Consider the following 23,553-nt stretch of genomic DNA (forward strand, 5'->3'; position numbering starts at 1 on the left):
GATTGCATGGAAATACGTGAATCTATATTGATTATTATTTAGTTTTACTAGTAATAATATTGAATATATTGAATATATATGGTTATTTATGTTCCGTGCCGTGTATTTGGGGAAGTAACAAGCGATATTTTGAATGATCGAATTAAAATCCGCCGTTTATATTTCTTGAGATATTAATTCGTTGTATAAAGTTTTTGACTCAAGTTGGCTTGTTTTTTTCTTTTTCACTTTTTACAATGTATTCATGAAAGGATTTCTCTAATTGGTAAAGATAAATTTAATCTTGCTGATAAATATGAATGAACTGCTATGAAATCGTTCAGAAAATGGGGAAAACAACAGATCTTTCAGCATTTGAAAAAAGGGCGTATTGTTGCTGCCCGTTTAGCAGGGGCCTTGATTTCGAAAATAACACATCTCATTGGTTTTTCAAAAGCAGCCATATCAAAGGCTTTCAAAATTTGGAATCAGAACCTGCATTCCTTCTCTAGATGACGTAAATACGGTTCGAGCACAGTTTTCCAAGAGAGTGATAGGCGACGTTTCCGACGAATTGTACGACAGTACAGGGACTCTACTGTACTTCAGCTGACACAGATCGTCAGCCAAGGATCTTCCCAACAGATTTCAGCTCGAACCATGGACATAGAAGTTCAGAGGATAAGAATGCATAGTCGAGAAAAACCACTCATTTCTGCCCGACATACAAAAATTCGTTTTGAGTGATGTCGAGAAAGAAGACACTGCAGATCTGAGGATTGGAAACGGGTAATGTGATCGGATGAGTCACTCTACACGCTATTTTGTACTGATGGAAGACATCGAATTTGGCGAGAACCCCATGAAGGCATGAATCCATCTTGCCTTACTCGGACTGTGCAAGAGTCTGGTGGGAGTATGATTTGAGGCATGCTCTGCTGGCATGGAGGTGGTGTCTTGGTGTTTCCCGAGGGTGAACAAACAGCCATGAGATACAGCTATACTGGCATATCAAGTGCACACTGCAATGTTGCATTTTTACCTTGATGGGGACCGATAGTTCATAGATGATAATGCAACTATCCATCGTGCCAGAAGTAGCTTCGATAAACATCATTCTGACTTCCAACTCCTTCCCTGGCGACCGCATAGCCCGGATCTTAATCCCATAGAAAATATATGTGATATGGCTGAAAGACGCATCCGACAGCACTCTCCTCTTCCATCTAATTTACAAGATCTAAAACGTTGCATAGCCAATGCATAGTATTCTCTAGACGTAAATACAGTCCAGAAGCATGTAGACTCGATGCCCAAATTAATCAGAGCAGTTATCTGTGCAAAAGTTGGTCCAATAAAATATTGATCCTGGGTTTCTAATTAATTGGTCAGTGTGTGTATTAAACTTTATGCGAGATACATACGTACGCATAGACAACATTAAAAAAATCCATTTTTATTCCACTTTACAATCCGTTTTGCAATAAAAAATCCTTTAATACTTTCTTCTGTCCGTAGGTACAGACGTCAAGAGGAAAAATAGTCGAAATGGATTCGGGAATGGCCAAAATTGTTATTTCCGTTGAAATCTAAAAACATGCATTTTTCGCGATTATAGTACTTTCTTTGCTTCGTTCAAGGAAGTAAAATGTACTGTAATCCTTCAAGATAATAGTATTATTTTAATAAAGCAATGCTCTCAGTTTTAACTCAGGAAACATTAATATAAGACTCAATCATAAAAAAATAGTTAATTTGTTACAAGGTAAAATACGAACCACACATAATATTACATATACATATAAAAATTTACATTTGGATTTGAAGGTTCTATTTATAGAACATGATGTAATATCTATATTTCAGTTTCGCCTCAAGAGTTGTTTGTTGCTAAATGAGCAAACGATTTTTTTTCCTTAACTTAGATAAAACTATCCGTTCGAAGCGTTATTTATTAATTTAACCAGTGGTGCGAATCTTTGCGAAAATTATGAATTAACTACAATATTAATTAAAATATACAGATGTAAAGCATAAACTTATTTACAATACATATGTATGTACTGCAATGGAAGGCATGCCAAAGAAAATTAAACACCTTCTCTCTCAAGATACTGCAACGGTAATTTGTGAACGTGACTTTTTTTTTGGCCAGAAACGGTTTCTTATGGATTGCAACGCTTGTCAACATTTTGCATGTAGCCAAAAAAGATTTTCTCTTTTTTAAGCCTAAAAGGATGTTAGTCTCGAAATAGCATTTTGCGTGAAATCACTATAAACGGTTGTATCACTTTTTCAATTGTTGCTACCGAATATTATCGCTCTTTACTAAAGAAATTAATAAAGAATCTGCATGAATGTATGTACGTTTCTCGCATTGTGAAAAGCAATGATACCTATAGCCATCAAATTTTGAATAGCGTAGTTCTCCATTCAAACATGGGCATCTGGAAGCCCGAATCTTGAATTTCGAATTTGTTTTATTATCTGTTTCCTAATTTTTAAACGTTAACGGATTTTTGATTAAGAAATTCAACGATTTGAAGGAGCAGTGGTAACACACTGTACGGAATAAAATATTTTGATCTCGAACTCACATGATTGTTGATCGAAAATTCTAAAGATATGCTGTTTTTAAATATTTTAAGCCCATAGTGGCGTTAGTCCAAATGCTTTCGAAACGTGTATATGCCTATAAATGAAAAAAATTCCCCCAGTTGAATGCAATATAAAATCTTATTTATTTCCCCCTTTTTTTTCTATTCTTGTCATTAATTGGTAAGAACCGAATTTTTAGAATTTTTCTGTAATAGCAGTGTTAAAATTATGTCAAATAAGTCTTCACATAAATTATCAAATATTAGAACTACATACATAAATCTCTGAGAAGCAAAATTCTTCGCTTTCATTCTTCAGTTCTCATATCCGAATTTTAAGAAGGGACGAGATAGTTTCACTCTGTCTTTCCTCACGCAACGCTTTTCATGAAACATTAAGTTCATACAGCTGTCGCATTTGTCATTTATACGACAGACGGCCGCACGCGCTCAGTTCTCCTCGAATGGGTAACTGGCAACGGCAGACTAGCCTGTGGAACAGCTCCATGACAAATAGAATGGGCAATTTAGAAATAAATCTAATATTTTAGTTTAAAAAATCATATTTTCCTTCACTGTTTATGTAATTTGAATAACTCATTTAAATTAATGATTAGGGTTTGTGTTTTCTAATGTTTGGTATATCTCCCGTCATTAATATTGATAATGAAACTGAATTCTGAATGAACATTAATATTAAAGTTGACTATTTCTGCCAGTAAAATAGGTGTCATTTGAACGTGATCTCCGCTGACATTCAAAATTGGCTCGTTTTTGCTTTCGAATCGAATATCATAATCTTTGGGCTACAAATGTTTTCCTTTTTGTTTCTGAATAATTATTCATTCGATTTTGTGGGCATTTGAAATGTAACAACATATTTTACATTGTCTCTAAATCAGATTTGAATTTAAAAAAATTAAAACGTTATATCTACAGTTCCTGCTTCTGAATTTAGTTATCTCAGTGTCTTTTAAAGACTTCTAGGAAATCGTGTGCTTTTACCTGTGTTTTCGTATTGTTATTACTTCCGAGACGTATGAAGTTCATCTTGAGATTTTGATCACAGTCCATTATTGAATTCAGACACAGACTCCAAAATAAAATAAAAGGAAAAAAATAAAGAGGATTTTAATAGATAATAAAAATAAAGAGGATCATAATGTTTACAATATATATATAAATACATCATTCTTATAATTTAAAGTTCCAAAATTTCCATAAGTTGCTCAAGCCAAATCTGATCGTTGTCGAGTTTTGTTTTTCATGTCCATTTTTATTCAGTGCATTTCCAAATTCTTTCAGGCAGTGTTTGTGGTGTCAGATTCATTCCGAGGTTTCTGCAAGTCGCAACAGGTCTCAATTTATTAAACAACATAGGCTAATTTATTTTAGTAAGCATTAAATATAAGTACATCGGGTTATGTATTTCTAAAATACTGCTATGAAGTCCCTATATTTCCGAATAACCATTCCCAAATATCTTAAAATCTACACTGGTGTGCAAAAATTAAGGACGAAGTCGAAAAATTAGCATATCAGCTGAACGAAGAAGCAGAGCGGACAGAAAGACCAATCAGGAAATTAAGTAAGGTGATGTACGGTAGCACATGCGCAGATATGCAGGTAGACATAATGGGGGAGTGTCTGAATAGTATAAAGCATGTTGACGGTGTAAGATCAGTATTTCTGGCAAAGAGATTGCACGTGGTATAGCAGTTAAAATCACACCGAGTTGATGCCTCAGCGAGAAATGGCGAATAATCAATCTGTTAGACGAGATATGGATGCTTTTACCCGAGGTCGAATCATTGGGAAGTTGGAGGAAGGCCGCAGTGTGACAAGTGTGGCTGCAGAATTCGGAATTGCTCACAGCATCGTTTCACGACTTTGGAGACAATTTCAAACTACAGGAACAGCTATCCGGGGGTATAGTAGTGGTCGTCCACGAGGAACCACACCCGCAGATGACCGGTATATTGCCTTACAGGCCAGAAGAAACAGGCGGCAGACAGCGGGAGAAATCGCTAGACACACGACACAGGCGACTGGACGACCGATATCGCGTTTTACCGTGGCCAAAAGACTGCACGGTGGTGGTCTGTTTGCACGACGCCCTGTACGGTGTGTACCTCTTACGCCTGCCCATCGGAGAAGGCGTTCTCTGTGGTGCCGGGAACACCGGAATTGGATAGACAATGAATGGGGACGAGTACACTTTACAGATGAGAGCAGATTCAGTCTGAGTAGCGATTCTCATCGCATACTCATCTGGAGAGAGCGGAGAAGCCGCAATCATCCCTCGAACATCATTGAAAGGGACAGGTATGGAGGTGGCGGTGTTCTCGTTTGGAGAGGCATCATGCTTGGTACAGACTTTCACACCTTCGACGCAGGTTCAGTCAACGGGACCCGTTATTGTAACGAGATTTTTCTTCCATATGTGCGTCTTTTTATAGGCGCTATCGGTCCGCAGTTCCTTTTCATGGACGACAATGCACCATGTCATCGCACAGTAGCTGCCGAACAGCTCTTAGAGAGTGAGGATATTGAACGTATGGATTGGCCGGCACGATCTCCGGATCTCAATCCCATCGAGCATATATGGGATCTTCTATGCAGACGCTTGGCAGCTCGTACCTTACCACCAGTAACGATTCTGGAGCTTCGATTGGCGCTGCAAGACGAATGGGCAGCAATGCCTCAACAACTCATTGACACCCTCATTCTCAGCATGGGCAGACGCTGTGAAACCTGCCTAGCAGTCAGGGGAGATCATATCCCCTATTAAAGACCGGATGTTTCTTGCTGGACACCCATCACAGGGATGTTTCGGCCTTCAGTCGCATTGCGCTCCATGCTACTTTTTCAATAAAGCTTCTTTTTATCCCTCTGATTTCTCTTTTAGTAAGTGTTGCTTACATTACTCATGTCTTTACGTATTGGGGATCTTACGGTATTAAATGTGTTGATTTGGAAAGCTTTTGTACAAAGTTATATTGAAAAAACCGTCTCGTCCTTAATTTTTGCACACCAGTGTATAAATGTAGTTAGATCCTCTGTGGTGTATTTATCTGACAGAAACCCTCCAATTCTAAAACAAACACAGACAAGGCCAAGTTTCTGTGAAGGTTTCTAGGTCATCTGGAATGCTGTTATTTTGTTTGACACCTTGGCGAGGAAGAGTGTAAACAATTTGTTAAGTGGCCTGATCTTTCTACCAATAAGTTTGTAGCATCGGAGGATCGTTGTTGATGTGTTGGTGTTTATATAGAAAAGGATGATCCGAAGCGCTTTCTTCATTTACGATTTCTCAGTCTTGAATCAGTTAGTAATATTATTGAGTAGATAGAGTTAGATCTGGCTAAACCTTGCTGTAGGCACTCTCAAAGGCTGGTGGAATATTTGCAGTGTTAATGTAAATGGAGATTATGTGCCGTAATATAGTCTTCTAATGCTTGATCTTTAGGATTAGTTGTGGTGTAATCATATAAGTTGCTCAGGGCATTGAAATCTCTGTTTATATTTTGCGAAATAGAATGGTATTTTACACAGATGTTGTCTGTTGCTGATAAAGTGTATTGTCATCCGTCGAGAAGAGTAAAAACAGCTGATGATGGTTTGTATGTTATTAAATTGTAGCAGAATGCAAGCAACATCTCTGTCAGCATTGATATTGATGGATGATTAAGTGGAATTGCAGTATATGGTGCGTATTTATTAATTGAGGCTGTGCGTTATATGATTTTCCAGGCAAGTATGAAACTGATAACATGCCCCTCACGACTGTTAAGATCTTGTTCTAGAAGAACATTTGCCTTGTTTTGCATTGCAAGTGCTACTGCTTGCGTCGCTACTGCATGGGCACGTTGCAAATTGATTTGAGCACAGCGTATTGGTCCTTCTTGTGGCTTCTCGTGAATATTAAAAAGGCTTCCTCAGTGTTCTTATCCATGTTGATATCCTGTTTGTTGTTAGTTACGTTGTACTTCGGCGTATACGTTCGATATATTTTCTGTATGATGGGCAGGAGATGTGGTATGCTAGGAGATTGTATGGTGTTTTATTGCCTGTTCTATAGCTGATGTCTGTGCACTTGATGCGCGTAGGTAAACTGGAGGTACAGTTCTTGACATTATGCGAATCTGATCAGAAGGCGCAGTATATTACAGGTGTGGCAGCGGTAGTAGCGTTTATTGTTGCAAAATTCTGTAATTCTATGCGCTGGCCAGCGGATGTAGAGGCGTGAACGGCGACTGCAGCCAGTATACTGCAATTTCAGTGCTTAACAATGCCATTCATTCTAATCCGGTCTGGAATAAAAAATGGAAAATAGTGTAGTAAAGTGTAGTAAAGGCCATAAAAATGTTCTGGTAGTTAATCAAAGGAAGCACTAGATACAGGACACGTTTTATAAATGGAAGCCTAGTGCTTGATTGTATTCATTTCAAGTATATAAGTCTCATTCTAGAGGAAAGCGTCACTAATTTTCAAAAGGTATATCATCTACACTATAATCAAGCAGCGCAGGCGCTAAGCATTTTGCTGCCGGTGCAATCTCTGTGGGTCCTAGTTTCTATTTTCGGAACGTCACTCTGAACTCTAAAACTTTTGCCGCCTCTAAATTCTGCTCCCCATTGCTTCCTTGAAATTCTAAAAATTTTGATGCTTGTTAATCCATTTAATTCTAAACTTTTGCCGCCCGTAGTGACCGCAACGGCTCTGGCAGTGGAAGATCAAATCTGAAACACAAATACCTAGAAGCAGCTTCACATAGCAAACGATTATACTAACGATTTTGTTTTATGTTCTTTCCATATAGGTATCACCGAAAACACTTGCAAAGTTTTTAGATTAAAAGTATTAGATTTCTTTCAAATGCTTCACATGTTCTTCAGGAACAATGATTCTTAAGAATTTAGCAATTTTTATCATTGATAATTACATATTGTTATCGCAGAGTTTTGCTGTAGTTCAAATTCCGTAATGGGTACATTATACTATTCACATTACTAAACATTGCCGATGATAAACACATTAGTTTAAATCCGCCTGGAATTTTACATTTCTCTAAGAACTACGCACTTTGAATTGTAATCATATAAACGCAATGTAGCAGTTTGTCTTTTCTAACTGTGAACTGGTTTGGAAAAAAAAATGGTGCATATGATCGAACATTAAAGTTATTTAAATAAAAACTGTATCATTTGTAAATATTTTTAAATATATAATCAGTTAAATAAATGGCTGTAAATAATATTTTAAGCAAGTTGTAGTAGCTGTAAGAAAAAATGCGCTTTGTACTTTTCCTCAGAATGATGGAGATACTGCAGTACACTTGGTACTCTACGGACAAGTATTAAAGTAATGAGGTAATACTTTTGATACTTTATTGCTTAAGTCATACCAGTTAAAGGTTAAGCAATGACTAAGTGTCCTAGTGTCAGATAACCATATATTTTTCAGGAATATATGAAACATTTGATGCACCAAAGTTCCTGAAATAACAGTCTCTATTTTCCGCTTCATAATCTGATTTCATTTCTCTGATGAAGTCGGCAGGTATGGGCTAGCTTTATGTAATACTGTTTTCAAAATTAAATTTTTTCAATGAATATTTAACTGTATTTGTAGCTGGTATATTTTTATAATGTTTCTTTATTATGTACGTTGACGTTGACACTAAGAATATGCAGGATCATAAGTAACTTCTCGATATCAGGTTATGCAAGAGCGGTCGTCTCCAGTGCTGCTAAACAGCGGTCTTGACAAGATATCCTTTCTACTTGATGGATAGTTTTTGGACACGATTTTTGGGCCGCGTCCAAAAGCCAGGAGCTGGAGCTTTGGCCGCCCTTACCTTTGTTATTGATTTTTGGGCGGCACTGGCTCCAAGCACCCAGGTCAGCTAAGTGAAAGATGGGTCCGAGGGGCCATCGGGAGAGAGGAATGAGCTTTCTCTGGTCGTTCCTCACCTCCCTCTCGTACTTCTTTCCGGTTTGTTTGTTTGAAAAGTTGATTTACGTTTTTTCTTTCGCAGATAAAGTATCTCCTGAGCGAGGAAATGGTAGTACTCCCAGTGTTGTTAGAAAGAATTTCGTATTCAAGTATGCGGTTGGAAATTTTTGCGAAACAGAAGTTTCAGCATTTATTTGATGTATTTGTTGAGATATTCTATATATGTGTATTGTGTACGTTTTCATATCTATCCATAAGAAAGTCATGATATCTAAAATAGAGGGAGATCTCTACGAATAAATAGTCCAACTCTTAAAGGAGAGTGTTACAAAAAAATTTCTGATGCAGAGATATATCTGAGTATTAGAAAGCAGCTGTTTTGATATGTTGTTTATAATGCTATAATAAATTTCAAAGTACTTGCCAGATTTTACAAAATCCGAAAAATCTACAGAGCAAAAAATCCTACAGCAAACTGCTTATGTTAGCAAACGTTATGGAAAAATATTAAAGTCGTTAAGTATTATTATTATATAATTATTTTATGCTCTCCTCACTTTGTCTCTCTGTATATATACATATAACGAACTTTCCATTAGCTGACATTTATGGGTTTTTTTTATCAGGGAGTGTCTGCTAAAGGAAAGTTCTTGACGCTTCTGCTTCGAGAATCTGGATTCAGGAATAATCCATTAATGGAGACCCTAAAATGAAGTATCTATTAATGGTGGTTTGACTGTTTGTGTATTGTGTGTGTATGTGAAGCGATTTTGTTTTAAAATTATTTGTTATTTAAATGACTGAAAGCTTGCGAAACGCATATATATGCGCAATTAATCTATGCTATAAATAAATATTTGATGCCATTTAAAATTCATATAAAAAGTCGAAATGCTAGCTAAAAGTCCTACCTAAATCTTTTTTTATTGCTAATATGAAATGGAAAAAGATTTGCTATTTAAGTTCAATAAACCACATAAATAATCACTTTGGTACAAATCTATTTTTTTTTAAACTATTCAATTTATGCATACTTTCTTGTAGCAGGAATTTAACTAAATTTTTTAAACACATTTAGCTCACATTCAAAAGGTGCATAAAAAACGTAGTATGTTCAAAATTTTACGTATTTTTAATAACGCAGGTCGCTTTGTTGTGTCTCCAAAATACCCAGTTTTAATTAAAATAGTATTGCGTTTTTCTTTTCTTCTGACACCAGTTGTTACGTTATTTTCTTCCTTCACGTTCGTACGGGGTTCGTGTGAATTTGGAGTGAATAATGGCAATACAACTTGATGAAGTATCGAAACACACTTTATTTGCCAGTTTTGTCAGGACAGCTCCAAAACACGTTTTACAGTCGTCGATGAACTACAATAAACACGCTGCCACGATCAGCGATACATCCTTCAGGTTATCAGGCTATCACGTGGGAGACAGCTTCACTGCAAAGCACCAGATTACAGCTCCCGACTCTGCTTGGTCGTTCTCGGAACTCCACGTACTCTCGAGACTCTCCACGCTACAACTCGCGATGCACTCGACGACACACAGAGCACGGCTTCCGACTCTTCGGTTCAGTCATTCCCGGAGCTCAACACGCTCTCTCGACGATGCACTAACCACGATACACTAAGAGACTCCTTCGGTGAACTCGACGACCCAGCACTCGCTACCCGGCTGTCAACTCGATCGACTCTGCACGGACTGACTCGCTAGACGAGACACCAACTAACTCGTAACTCCGCGTACCAGCAGGGTTTATATAGCTTTTGCCTTGTGTTCGAGAACTTTCTGGGCTAAACGGGTACGAATTCGTTCCAGAAGGTTCTCCATCCGTCCGGGGCATATCGCCATGGCTACCCTGCTTTCCTTTGCTATTTTATGACAACCCTAAAACTACTTTGCGGGGAAGCCATCCTACCGCGCCTGTACATTTCGTAACAATATTAATTAATTTTTACATCAGATTTCTAAATTATTCTGACCTTTCTTATGTCAACCAGACTGAGAACTGAAATGAATTATTCGCGTCATAATTTAAGCGTCTTTACCCTAAAATGTTGCTGTTACATTTGCTTTAGTGTTATAATTGCTCAATTTATTATGACTGATATTCAGTCGGAATGTTTTCCATGCTTTCAATTCAAGCAAATCTTTTTTAATATTATATTTTCAGTTTTATAATTTTTTTCTCTTCCCTTAAATTTTGTAAACTTGAATTAAATAATAGCAGTATGTTTTACCAATAAATAATATCCTTATTAAAAACTAAGAAACTTCTGGTTTTATTTATTACAAATGGAGAATAAACTTTTATTTAAAAAATGCCATATTATCTAAAAAAATATGAACATATATTTAAGGTGTTTTCTTTTTCTTTTCAGCTACTTGACGTGAAATATGGCAACTACGTTCAGTCGCATGCTGATCCCTTGACTAGGACCAACTTTACTATCCCTACATCAGCCAACAACACTGCCCAACACCAACAAGCACCTGGTGAGCGTATTCGTCAACATCGTCAGCATCACGGAGGACCACAGCATCACCATCGCAGTGGCCACCATCACTCAAATAAGAAGAAAGACCAACAGTTCCATCCTATTTATGAAGAAGTTAGTGCAACATCTGATGACAACAAGCCAAGTGGTCGTAGTTATGACTCCGACATCGAGGACAGCGAAGTGGAAGGTCGAACGGTTGCCAGTGAAGATGAATTCGCAGAGGATGAGTTGAGTGTTGCAGGCGAATATCCCTTAAATGCAGACATGGATCAAAGCCAACCATGTTCTGCAACGAGTAGTTTGCAAGGATCCACAGGGGGTGACTTATATCCAGATGCGGTCACTGGTTCCAGTGAAAGGTTTTGCAGCGATGGTAGCCCTTCAGAAAGCAGGGCTGTGAAAGGCAATTTTCGCGGTCTGGATATAGCCACCGGACAAAATAAATTAACTCATTCTTTAGAAAGGAACAAAGACGGTCATCCTAGCAATAGTTTCCAAGCGAAACAAAATTATTACCTCAACAAGAGTATGTTGGGGCCAGACTTTACGTACCCAGAAGGGCTGACGGACGGTAATTCATGTGTGTCGCCATCAGGTGACATGGGACACTCTGAACAAAGTCAATATCCATCGGCAAGGGCAATGGGTTCTTCCCTAAACTTCATTCCTGCACTGCTGCAGCAACAACAGCAGCAACAAAGAGCCATGCCACTTTCTTCGAGATCAGCCTCCAATTCGCCTCCACCACCACCATACCCAACGGCGACGAATCCCAGATCTGTCGGACAAGGCCCAAATACGTCCTCCGGAGTTATTTCTGCTCTTTATAACCCGCAGGTTGTGTCACCCGGTGGTCAGCAAACAGGTCGTATACCTGAAGCTTTACTGCGGGAGTTATCTTTCAAATTGCCTCCTCCGAATAGTGGAATCGCCACTATGCCAGCCGTTGCACCTATGAGCTCAAGGTCACTTCCTGTACCACCTTCTTGCAGAGCGGGTGGTAGTGGGGTTCTATTTACAGTCGAGAGCCCATATCCTGCACAGCCGCCCCTTCCATCCATATCGAGGACGCGGTCTGGATCAGCTACTGAGTTTTCGTCCACAGGGGGCCGAGGAGGTGCTAGTTACCACCCCTATCCTCATCATGCACTAGGTGGGGGCCGCCCGCCAACACCACCTCCTCCAGAGAACATTTATGCCTCTATCGACGATGTGGGACCGTTTACCATTGATGGGAGCCGGCACAGAAGTCCTTTCGTCCCTGGTCGGAAGGGTTCTACTGACTTAAGGAATACATTTGGCCGGTCCGCAAGCGGCAGAGCCCCCAAATCCACGAGTGGCAGCGACAAGTTCCAAACGAATAACGTCCCCAACCGTCACCCTAATGATGACAGTGGAGCATATGGTGATATTAGGCCAATTTATGATTCAAGGACCGCTTGTTCGTGAGTCAACTCGGATGTTGGTAGTCAAGAGTAACCCTTAAAATAAATGGATTGAGGAGCTCTGTGCTCGAACACAGGTTGAAATCATCGCAAACAAATAAACCTTCAGTTCAGAAACATGTCGCCATTGGAATAGTCACAAGGAGTGATTTGTATAAACTCTGTTTCTTGTTTTCTTCCAGAACACCAGTGTCTCTTTTTATTCGTGAGAAATTTAATTAGGAGCTTTTAAGACTAGTCTTAGAGATCAGCTGTCTAGTCCTGTTGGGATTAAGAAATATCTTTTTATATACTGTTATGACAATATAATAAAAGGGGGGGGTAAGCATGCAAGTTCTTTTATATCATTTAGCTCTCTCGTGGGAAGAAGATTTACTAACCTAATAAAATATGTGTACATTTGGCTGTTGTTTTAACTGTTTGTTGTTTTGCTCTTAGAAGTGTGATATGAAGATATTCTTGTAGAATAATATCAGAATGCTTGCTACATTTAAATAACAGTAATTTTTCTCAAGTTTATGTGTTTTGAGTGGTAACTGCAGATCGATTAACTTACGAGTTAACACAGGCTTGTAAAATTCGAGTTTCTGAAAAAAATGTTGAAATTTGTACTGAATTAATATTTTTTTGAGGTGCAGGAAAGGGCGTTAATTTTCTTTTTCACTCCTTCAGACGTATCATTCCTTTGCGTTGCTCGGTTCTTGATCGATCTACTTACTTATAAACTCTTATATCTTGCAAGATTGCATAATGGAAAAAAAATCGAATACAATCAATTGTTAAATATATGTACTTTTCAGCAGAAAATATTTTATACAAGTTAAATTACTATATGTGTATGTAGGAGAAGTCTTTAAAGTGCAAATATTTGTGTAGAAAGGAATTTTTGTTAAAGACTTTATGTTCTCTTTGTCCTTTGCTTTTAAAATGCATATTGTTCTTTCTATTATGTGATGATGCATTTTTGCACTGCAGTATCCAGCATTGATTTTGCAAACATGTTAGCATTCTACCAGTGCTTTAATACCTTCTTTCCAGTTCTTTAACACATTAATTAAACGAAATGTTTTCTTTTCTTGTAACTTCTTAAGGCACGAAGATTTATCTGGAAAAAAGTGAATATGCGAGTTCAAAAATTCTTGCGCACTTTGAACAACCTAAAAATTCGAATTTTTGTAACGCAACTTTAATTAAAAAACATAGTCCATCTCCTTATTGTTACATTAAAATTTAATCGTGACATTCTCTGGGATAATCTGAGTTTCCTTTTCAACTTTACTCAAGATAAATTTAGTGTTTTCATCCAACATGCATTTCCTAATATCTATATAATAATATATGAAGAAAAAACTTGGCAGAGGTATTTAAATTCCACTGTTTGTCTATGCTTTCACGAAACTTTCTTGAAATCCCGTTTTATATGTGAAATAGTGGTTAAAGAATTTGCAGGCAAAGCCTTGAAGTAAAATGTTTTGATGCTACATTGAAAACACTTCCATAGTGGTCAGTGATTTTACTGCGATTTTTGATATTTTTTCTGTTGTCTCATTCGCAATTGAAACAGGACAACAGAGTATCTCTGACAACATCCGAGGGAGTTTAAGATCTCTCTCTTCATTTTACCACATTTTATGCACGTGAGAAGCGCGCTATGTTCCGTGGTCAGGTCAACTTATCCATTGGGATGAAACGTTCATAAATAACATTTTCAATCCTTTGTTTATATACTGAACTTTTTTCATTAAAATTTCCTTAAAATTGTTTAAACTGCATATTCTAATTGCAATAAATATGCATTTACACAACCTCGTATAAGATTAGAAAAAACGAATTTGTGGGTAGGACGTAATATTATCCGTAATTTTTGACACCATTTTTGAATTGCTTAACCAAAAGAACATTAAGGATGATTATCGAAAGGATTTTTGATAAGCACTTGCAGCTTGCAGTGCCGATATAAAGCTTAATTAATTTTATATCGCATTTGCAAGAAACAAATTATGAAAATAACTCGTGTAAGTTGCTTTAATTATTGTTATGCTTTAGATATTGGTTTCTGGTGTTGCACTTTAAAGGACATTTCAAATTATTCATCGTTTTTAGAACTTCTGTTTTATTTTAGAAATTGTTAAAATCTTCTGGTACTCAAATGTTTTCGATCAATATGCGTATTTGTAAAATGAATCATCAGGTGAAACTCGGGCTATGGAAAACTGTACAGTGTGGCTCATTTGTGTTTATAATAACTTTAAATGCCTTAATTAAATGTTTGCAAATGCTACTTGCTAGCTCATTAAATACCGACTACTCTATATTTTATATATTTTCATTTACACGAAAAATGACCGTACTTAATAGGAAACAATGAATTTAATAAATTTCGATATTAAATAAAATCAGTTTATTTAGGATTTGATAGTATTTGTAATAATAAAAAATTATGTTTTAGTAATCAAAAATTAAAAAGATGATATTCTTTCTTTCACACATTTTAATATTTATACTTAACTACTAATTCGCTTTAAGACGTATAATGCTAAGGTGTTAAACCATCACAATTTCTCTATGCAAGTGTCTCGAAATATGCAACGAATAGAAATAGGTAAGGTAATTGTTATAAGTTACCTAAATTTATGTAACAGTATGTATCTATCATGTTTGAGGTGGCTGCATGTTGTATATATTACTGTAACATAACGAGCAGATATTTCCATGATAACAAATTGCTTTTCCCAGACATATCATACCGATTGTTATCAGAATTGATTGTCGCATATAACAGACTTCTAAATAGGTTGTATGTTGCTCAGAAGTCATTCACAGAACTGATGGTTTAATGTTTGCGATGATGTGTATATGAGAGCCAAACGGAGCTCCGCTCCAAAAACTTTAGTGAATTAAAAATTAAATTTCGTGTAAAATATTAAAAAAAAAGAATAAGAGAAAAAGGAATGTTCGTATATATCGGAGAAAGGAAACAAACTCTCTTTTTTGTGCAGTCATAATTTATGTTTTTGTGAATTTTTGTGTTTTTGAAAGTTGAGTTGTTATGACACATGGACCTGGACATGTTTGTGAATAAATTTTAGTTTTTTTTTCCCTCCTAAAAATATAGAAAAGAATTTATTGCTGTAAGTGGCCATTTAATATATGAGTTGTAAATTTTCTATCTGCAAGTCCATAAAATTTGATGTAAATTTGCTACAACTATCCCAAATTTGAAGATACATGTCGTATGCATTGTTTATTGTGATTTCATGGGCATTGTCTTATGTGAAATTTATTGAGAGTTGTTTGACTGTGTTTAAAATTGATTCATTTCTCAGTGTGAAACTATGTATAGTTTTCTCAACTTATAAATATCTTATGTACGACATCATGTTGCAGATCTAATAAATATATAAGACGAAAACTTTGTTATATTTTAGATTACTTGCTTAAAGCGTTCTTCTTTTTTTATATGACGGAAGTTTTTAAAAAGGAAGAAATTTTCTTTCAGAACAATTTTCTTTTCAAAACCTTCTTTTTTCAATATATGAGAGAAGTTTCGAAAAGGAAGAACAATTTGAAAAGACAATCCAAGTGTTAACTGGATATTAGAAAGATTATTATAGGTTTCACATAATTACCACCTTTATTCATTTCAAAGCGGCTAATTTAAGCTATGCATTAAATGCTTCTTATTTAAAAACATAATTTCAATAAATAAGAGGGAAAATATAGTAATTAACTCTTTTATAATTTATGCATAATAAACAAGAGTGACACTTAGACAATTGCTATAGAATGTTAATTAGTGATGGAATTCAAAAATTTTTAAAACTTCGGTTCGCTGCTTAATTAAAGGATAAAATAAGCTACTAAATAAATATTAAAGTTTAATTTTTCAAAAGCTGGTTCGCTAAATTAAAATGCTTAGGAGGTCCACTCTAGGAAATTGGTTTAAAATGGTTGAATTCTACCACTGATCTAATTCTATTAAAACGTTTATAGGGTGTAATTCGTTTTCAGTATCATTCTACAGATATTTTTTCTCCCGCCCCCCAAACAAGAGGGTAGAGTAAAAATTATGTTTTCTTCTCCCCCTGCATTTAAATCTTAAAATTAAATGACCGGAAAAAATTGACTAATATTTTTTTAAGTTGATAGATTTTTTAAAAACTTTCCATTATTATTAAGCGACATTTCATATCCATTAACCACATTTCAAAGGATTTGAGTCAGTATGAATTTTAAAGGAGATTTGTGATTGTAATTTCGTAAGACGTTTTGTATCACTTCATTTACATCTTCGAAGCTATACTGTAACCTTTCGTAATTAATAACGATTATTTCTTTTAACTATCATTATTGTTACGCACAAATATTATTAGCTTCTTTGAGAACTAATACCTTTATCTCCCATAAAACTTGCTTTTTGAAACCATTTTCTTAATATTAGTTTTAATGCAAGACATACCATGCATTACCTTTTTGCTTTCTTAATAAATTAAAACTCTGATTTGTTAGACATTTGATTGTGAATTTGTAGTTGATAAACACGTAAGCCATATGTAAGGAACATAGCTTAAAATAACCAAAAGCTGCAATTCAAGGATAAACCACAGCAAATGGATTTTTATCCTGCTTTAAATATTAGGAAGCAGTTTAATAGTTAGCTTACCTTTATTAATACATTAATTCTTGCATGATGTCGAACATAATATCAAAGCTGTCTGTTTGCCTAAAATTCTGTTATTTATAAAAATAAAGTATTTTCCTTGTAAAATGATCATTTCTTTTGAGTGACTAACTTTATCCTATACTATTTTCTTGTTATAATATGCTTTAAATGCAAAAATTGAAGTATTCTCAATGAAGTATTTTAAGTTTTGTGAATTTATAAAACGCTGAATTTCATATAATTTTTTGTTTAAAATTTCCTCGGTAATATATTTGGCTCAAACACGAATTAAGAATTAGAAATTTTTGAAATTATAATTTATTTGTATGCTTTGAGCATAATTAATACTTCAGTAGACCATTTATTTGTAAATGATCTCAAATACAATATAGTCTTCGTAGTTATAATTTATGCTGTCTTGTTATATTTAGTACAGCTTGCTTAATTTTTGGGAACTAAATTTACAAAAATATTAAGGTTTTTAAGTCATATTAACCGTTAATAGAGCAGGTAAATTGTTTTTAAATGCATGAAAATTGAAGCGTTTAGTGAAACTAAAATTTCTACTTATAATAAAGTTTTAGATTTTTTGGTGTTTATAATAAAGTTTTAGATTTTTTTGGGGGGGGGTCTTATAAAGAAATTTTTTAGAAATGGAATTATTGAGGTTCTTTTTTGGACATTTTTAATATTTTGTATCTCTTTACATACAATTTTTGAATTTTCAAATTAAATAATGCATTCTAGATTTTATTTCTGTACATTTTTTAAATATTATTTTTGATACTAAGTTAACTTTTTTTTAAAGTTCTCTGTAAATATTGTAGAAAATGTCGTTAAAATCCATACTTATTTCAGAATTTTGAAATTTTACTATGGAGCTAATAAAATTAATGTAATTATTTGTTTTGATAGATTTCTTTGCAAAGGAAAGTAAAGAATTAAGTGAAAAAGAATATTATTATTTTGATTTATATTCTTAAAACACAATGTTTACTAATGTTTTTTACAGAATTTTTAATTATTAAAAGTTAGTTTCTTGTGTTGAGAAGTAAGTTAGAATATAACGAATAATGCAATAAAAGTTATTTGGCAACGTGGAATTTTTTGGAATTTGTTTGTTCTCATTGGCACTTTTCTTTCGAAAATAGCCGGCTGCCCTAATAAAAAATAGCCGGCTCCTAAGTGTAATGGAATCTTTACTGAAAAATAAATTATTTTCTGCATAAGAATTTATTTTAAAGAATATCATGCATGTTTGTGTATTATCTGCTTAATGCTAGGATGTTTACTAAATTTTCAAATTGTGAATGTATTGCTTGACGTTTACAAAGAAATATGTAAAATAATTCTGCAGTTTTTGGTAATCATAGAATACTTCAATAAATTTACAAATTCATAAATATTTCCATATCTAAAAATAATGGGTAAATATTTCTTTAAGTTCTCAGCTATGCATTTCTTTGTCAAAGTTATACTTGCTGATATTTAATTCAACATTTAGGAGATTAAAATTTTTTTATCCGATAATTTAGTCAAAATAACCATTTCGTTACTTCTTTTAAAATTGTTATAGGATTTAAGATCTTTTACAGCTAAAAATAATCTTGTGCATGATGATAATGAAATTAATCATAATTTCATCAACTATCGTTCTTGTTTTTATTATTTTGCATGTGGTTAACTACAACCGCATGTAAGTTCAAATGTTTCCTTTCCTTTAGGCATTCAGATTTCAATATATTGTTAGCAGAGGTGACGTAACAATAAATCTGTTTTCTGTTTGGTGTATGTACTGTTGTACAAAGTTGTTGTATATTTCAATTTTGTGATCAGATATTTTCTGATACTCCCTAAAGAAAGAAGTAGGTTGAATCTTGAATCAAATTCTACGCGATAGCCAGTAATCGTTACTTGATGTAACGTGTTGACTTATCCTCTTTTGTAAAAAATCATGTGTGTGAGTGTGATATGAAAAATATATAGTGAAACATTGACAATAAAACCAAGGACCACGAAGTTTCAATGAAATGAAGGACAAAAAATTATGTACACTTGTTATTGTGCCCAACACTCTTATTGGTTTGTGCTTATGTGTCATATTTTGAATGTCCGTATTCAAATATTAACTGTCAATTTCTTGGTCAAATATGTGCTGTTGTAAGACTTCAATGGCGAGTGAACTTCTGCATTCTGAAATGGATGTAAAAAGGCAATAAACGCTATAGCTTCTGAAGAAAAATAAATGAAACAAAATCATCCATGCTCAAAATAAAAAATTTCAGTTAGCGGATGCTTATCAAACACAGTGGACAAAAATTATTGCTTTTTTTTAAATTTTATTTAATGTATTTTAATTTACTCTTCAAAACCTATTTCCAAAAATAAAAACCCAATTTATCTCGCTTTGTCACGAACTATCTATCTTCTGATTCAAATATATATCAACTGATCAGAATATATCAGCAAATCAGAATATCATTACATATAATGTGTTTGCATATTAGATTTCAGACTGTTTCTAGAACATGATTTTTTTTCTATGCCTAATCATGTAAAATCAAGTGCAATAATTTTTAATGCCACTGTATTTGGCTTGCTCCGAAATTCAGTTTAGAATATTATTTAATTAACATTTATAATTAATGTTTTCTGTAACATGTATAACAGTCCTGAATACTGACATTTATTTATTTGCGTTTTACATTATAAAGACTTTGAATTGATATCTGTGTGGAGTCATTTTCTTTCTGTAATTTTATTGACTGAACATAGGAAAACAGAAGTACTGAAATTATACTCTCTGTAGATTTTATGTTTTATATTAGGTCCAGAACAAATACATTTCACTTTAAGAGTTTTTAATGCAATTTTTCCATAATGTTCACTTAGGATAAAATGGTTGGTTTACTGTTGGTAAAATTAACAAACATAAGCTATATAATGTATAAAGTACCCGTTGCTTATTAAAATCCCTTCCGTTCTAAACATATTTGAGTTTAATAGACGGCGATTTGTATACAGTAGTAGCTTAGAATTAATTCAATAATTAGATAAGAAAATAATAATTAAAAATTAATGCTAACATTGAACTATTTACGAGTTTAATATATAAATATATATATGTGTGTAAGATAAAAATATTTAGGAGATAAATTATAATTTAAATTGGCAATAGCCTTCCTAATGCGTAAATTAATTTCCCCTCTTTGTTCTAAAAATAGCAACTTCTTACTGCACTGCGTCATTTCAAGACTAATCTATGTTGTATACTCTAACTTACCACTGGTGATGCAAATGGAACTAAAACTCAAACAGCTAATAGTAATTTTACATCAGGATTAATTATCCAATTAAAATGGATTGAGAACCACAACTAACTCAGTCTGAATTCAGATTTCATGCTGAACACAACGCACTTGCTTTCTACGCTTCGGCCTAGCTGGAGTGCTGCCTGCTGCTCTCTTCTTACCGCAAAGCTAAAAAAAATATTTGAATTTTGAAATGGGTACAAGTAGTGTGTCAAGTAGTTTGTGGCCACAACATGTGTAGTGAAATAAAAATGTAGATATAATCTGCCTCAGCTGTCAGTTTCCTATTCATTATGGATCAACATTCTACGTAAATTCTACGTAAATAATTCAAAATTCTTGCTGTTCATTACAGCTAAGTTTGTTTTCATTACATATCAGGTAACAAGAAAATTTGGGCGGTTTTTAAAAACAGATACTTTTGGCCCGTTAGTGTGGTCAAATTGATTCTGATGACGTCTTATGTTTACATTCTTTTCAAACCTTATTCACTAGAGAATTGCAGTGCATCGAACGTTTTGCTATCGGTTATGAAAAGAACGCAATCTTCGAAAAACATGTCGTTGGAAAGGAAATATTGAGGCCTATTTTGCTTTACAAGTACAAATTAGGAAACAAAGCTTCAGAAGCCGCTAGAAGAATATGCTACGCGTTTGGAGAGACGTCAGTGAGTGAACGGACTACTCAGAAGTGGTTCAGCCGATTTTCTTCCGGAGACGAGAGTCTTGAAGACAGGCCTTGTGTTGGTTATGACAAAGCACCTTCGACAAAGTAGAGCTGGAGTAAGAAATCAAGCAGAATCCTCATCAAACCCGCCAGGAGCTTGCAGAGAGGTTTGGAGTATCTAACCAAACCATTCGATCACATCTTCATAACCTTAGGATGCATGGAAACTAAGCAGGTGGGTTCCTCATGTTCTGTCCGAGAAAAACAAGCTCCAAAGGTTGAATATCTACTTGTCGGTGATGTCGTGCCATGACAAAGCTTCGTTCCTGGACAAATCTTGGCATTGTGACAAAAATTGGATCATGTATGATAGCCGGAAGATGAAACATAAATTTTGTGTCGACTTGTAATTCCTTCTTATTGGCCATTTTTACACATTTGAAAATGCACATTGGAAAATAGTCAAAAGAAGGTAATACTGTGTTTTTGGTCGACCAGCGCTGGCATAGTCCACTATGAATATCTAGAAAGCTTGAAAAACCAGCTGAAGTCAATACGCCATGTAAAGAGTTTCAGCTGCACTGCACCTGAAACAGTCAGCGGTGCTCAACAGAAAAAAAAAGATCTCCTTCTCCACGAAAATGCTAAGAGGTAATCAAAACACTGGTTTAGAATTTTTGACTCGGCCACCCTTTTCCTCAAGGAACGTTCCATCGGACTACTCTCTGTTTTTTGGCCATGGATAACCTGCGGGAACAGCGGTTCCGGAAACGTGGCGATGTCATAAAGCCTGTGTCACAATTTTTTAACGTCAGAAGAAAGTTTTTATTAAAAAAAGGTCATATATAAGCTTGTGTCTCGTTGGGTGCATGTAACTGAAGCCAATGGTGATTATTTCAAGAATAAAATAGGTATTTAAGACATTTATAGTCCGTTTTTGATGAGTGACGAAAATCGTATGTAGCTTCTTGGTTACTTGGTACGTATTTCAAGAATAGTAATTAAATCATTACTGGTGGTTAGCAAGAAGAATGTAAATTTAGAAACATAAAATAACAAATAGAGAAAAATTCTTTGGTTCTTTTCAGGGAGCAGCCGAAAAGATTTCAACAGAGCCACGTTTCTGAATTACGGGGTGTCCATAATTAAACTTAAAATTTGCTAGCAGTCTGTAGCAAAAACTATGCAGCAGAATTGCGTGAAAATTGGGTAATGGCAGAGTGAAATGATGGGAATTTTATCGAGGAGGGAAAAACTATGAGTTTCAAAAACCACCACTAGATGGCGCTGTGCAATGCAAACTATTGGCATATTCAAATGTTGTAACCATAGTAATTCTGTGCGCGCACAGCAACCCTATAAAGATGTGAGAAGCGAACCGCAATCATACTCGTTTCCTGGTAAGGAAGATGACGTTGACGTACCAGGATGGTGCTTTACTGATGCAATTGTTTTATCAAAATGGAGATTCTGCTAGCGAAGCTTTGCGGAAATTTCGGTCTTTGAAGCGGTTACAAATAGGTCCACTCACTAGTCAAGGACTAACAAACGTGATTAGGAAATTTGAAGCAAAAGGAACATTTGGGATTCAGCCAGGAAGGGGTCGAAACTGTGTTGCAGCACAGGTAGTGGATGATGTAGCGACGCAAGTGGAGGAAGACAGATTGCAAACCATCGGCGGCACTAGTGTTCGGCGTATTGCAGCATATGTTGACGAACCTCGTTCCACGGTTTATAAGATTCTTCAAAAGGTCTTACGCTTCTATTCCTATAAATTGTCGCTAGTGCAGCAGCTGTTAGCAGTTGATCTGGATAGTCGACAAACTTTTGCGTTGCGGTTTCTTGCGCGAGTTGAGCTCCAAGATGAATGGCCATGAAACATTAACATTTTGTGGACCGATGAAGCCCACTTTCATTTGGAAGGTGCAGTTAACACGCACAATTGTCGTATTTGGGTTATTATAAACCCACATCAATTACTACAAATTCCATTACATACACTCTTCGCATGTAACGGTTTAGTGCGGCTTTACTGCAACCTTCATTGTGGGTGCGTTTCCTTTCGAAGAGCACAACTCCGCAGGGCCTGTGACATGCACCGTCATAGGTCAAGGATACGCTTCATTATTAGAGCAATCCGCTATTTCAGCTCTTCAGGCAAGGCGATGTGATATAACCACAGTACTTATGCAGACTGGTGCTCCTCCACACATCGCCCGTTGTGTGAAATAAGTGCTCCGTCGCCATTTCGGTGAGGACAGAATCATCAGCCGGCAATTTCCTATAGCATGGCCTCCTAGGTTCTAAACCTCCAAAGAGCGCAAGCAGCGAATTTTAAATTAGAAATTTTCCTTTCTGAAAATATAAAAGACATTCTTTTGATCCAAGAGCCGTATTGCGTAAAAGGGAGAATAGGAGTATTGCCAA

General features: G+C 35.3%; 1 protein-coding gene across 2 annotated transcripts in view; it reads left to right on the plus strand.

Annotated features, from left to right (window-relative positions):
* The window catches only part of LOC118181919 (uncharacterized), a 557,302-nt gene extending 537,427 nt beyond the window's left edge, over window positions 1–19,875 (plus strand). For both annotated transcript variants that reach the window (XM_085819274.1, XM_085819273.1), the window contains one exon: window positions 10,922–19,875. In XM_085819274.1, the coding sequence (XP_085675400.1) occupies window positions 10,922–12,490 (1,569 nt within the window). In that variant the 3' untranslated portion in view covers window positions 12,491–19,875. The remainder of the gene's footprint in view (window positions 1–10,921) is intronic.
* The last annotated feature ends 3,678 nt before the right edge of the window (window positions 19,876–23,553 follow it).

Source organism: Stegodyphus dumicola, chromosome 6, assembly GCF_044657685.1.
Source record: "Stegodyphus dumicola isolate Sdum_Otavi_A_Nest chromosome 6, ASM4465768v1".
Lineage (NCBI taxonomy): Eukaryota > Metazoa > Arthropoda > Arachnida > Araneae > Eresidae > Stegodyphus > Stegodyphus dumicola.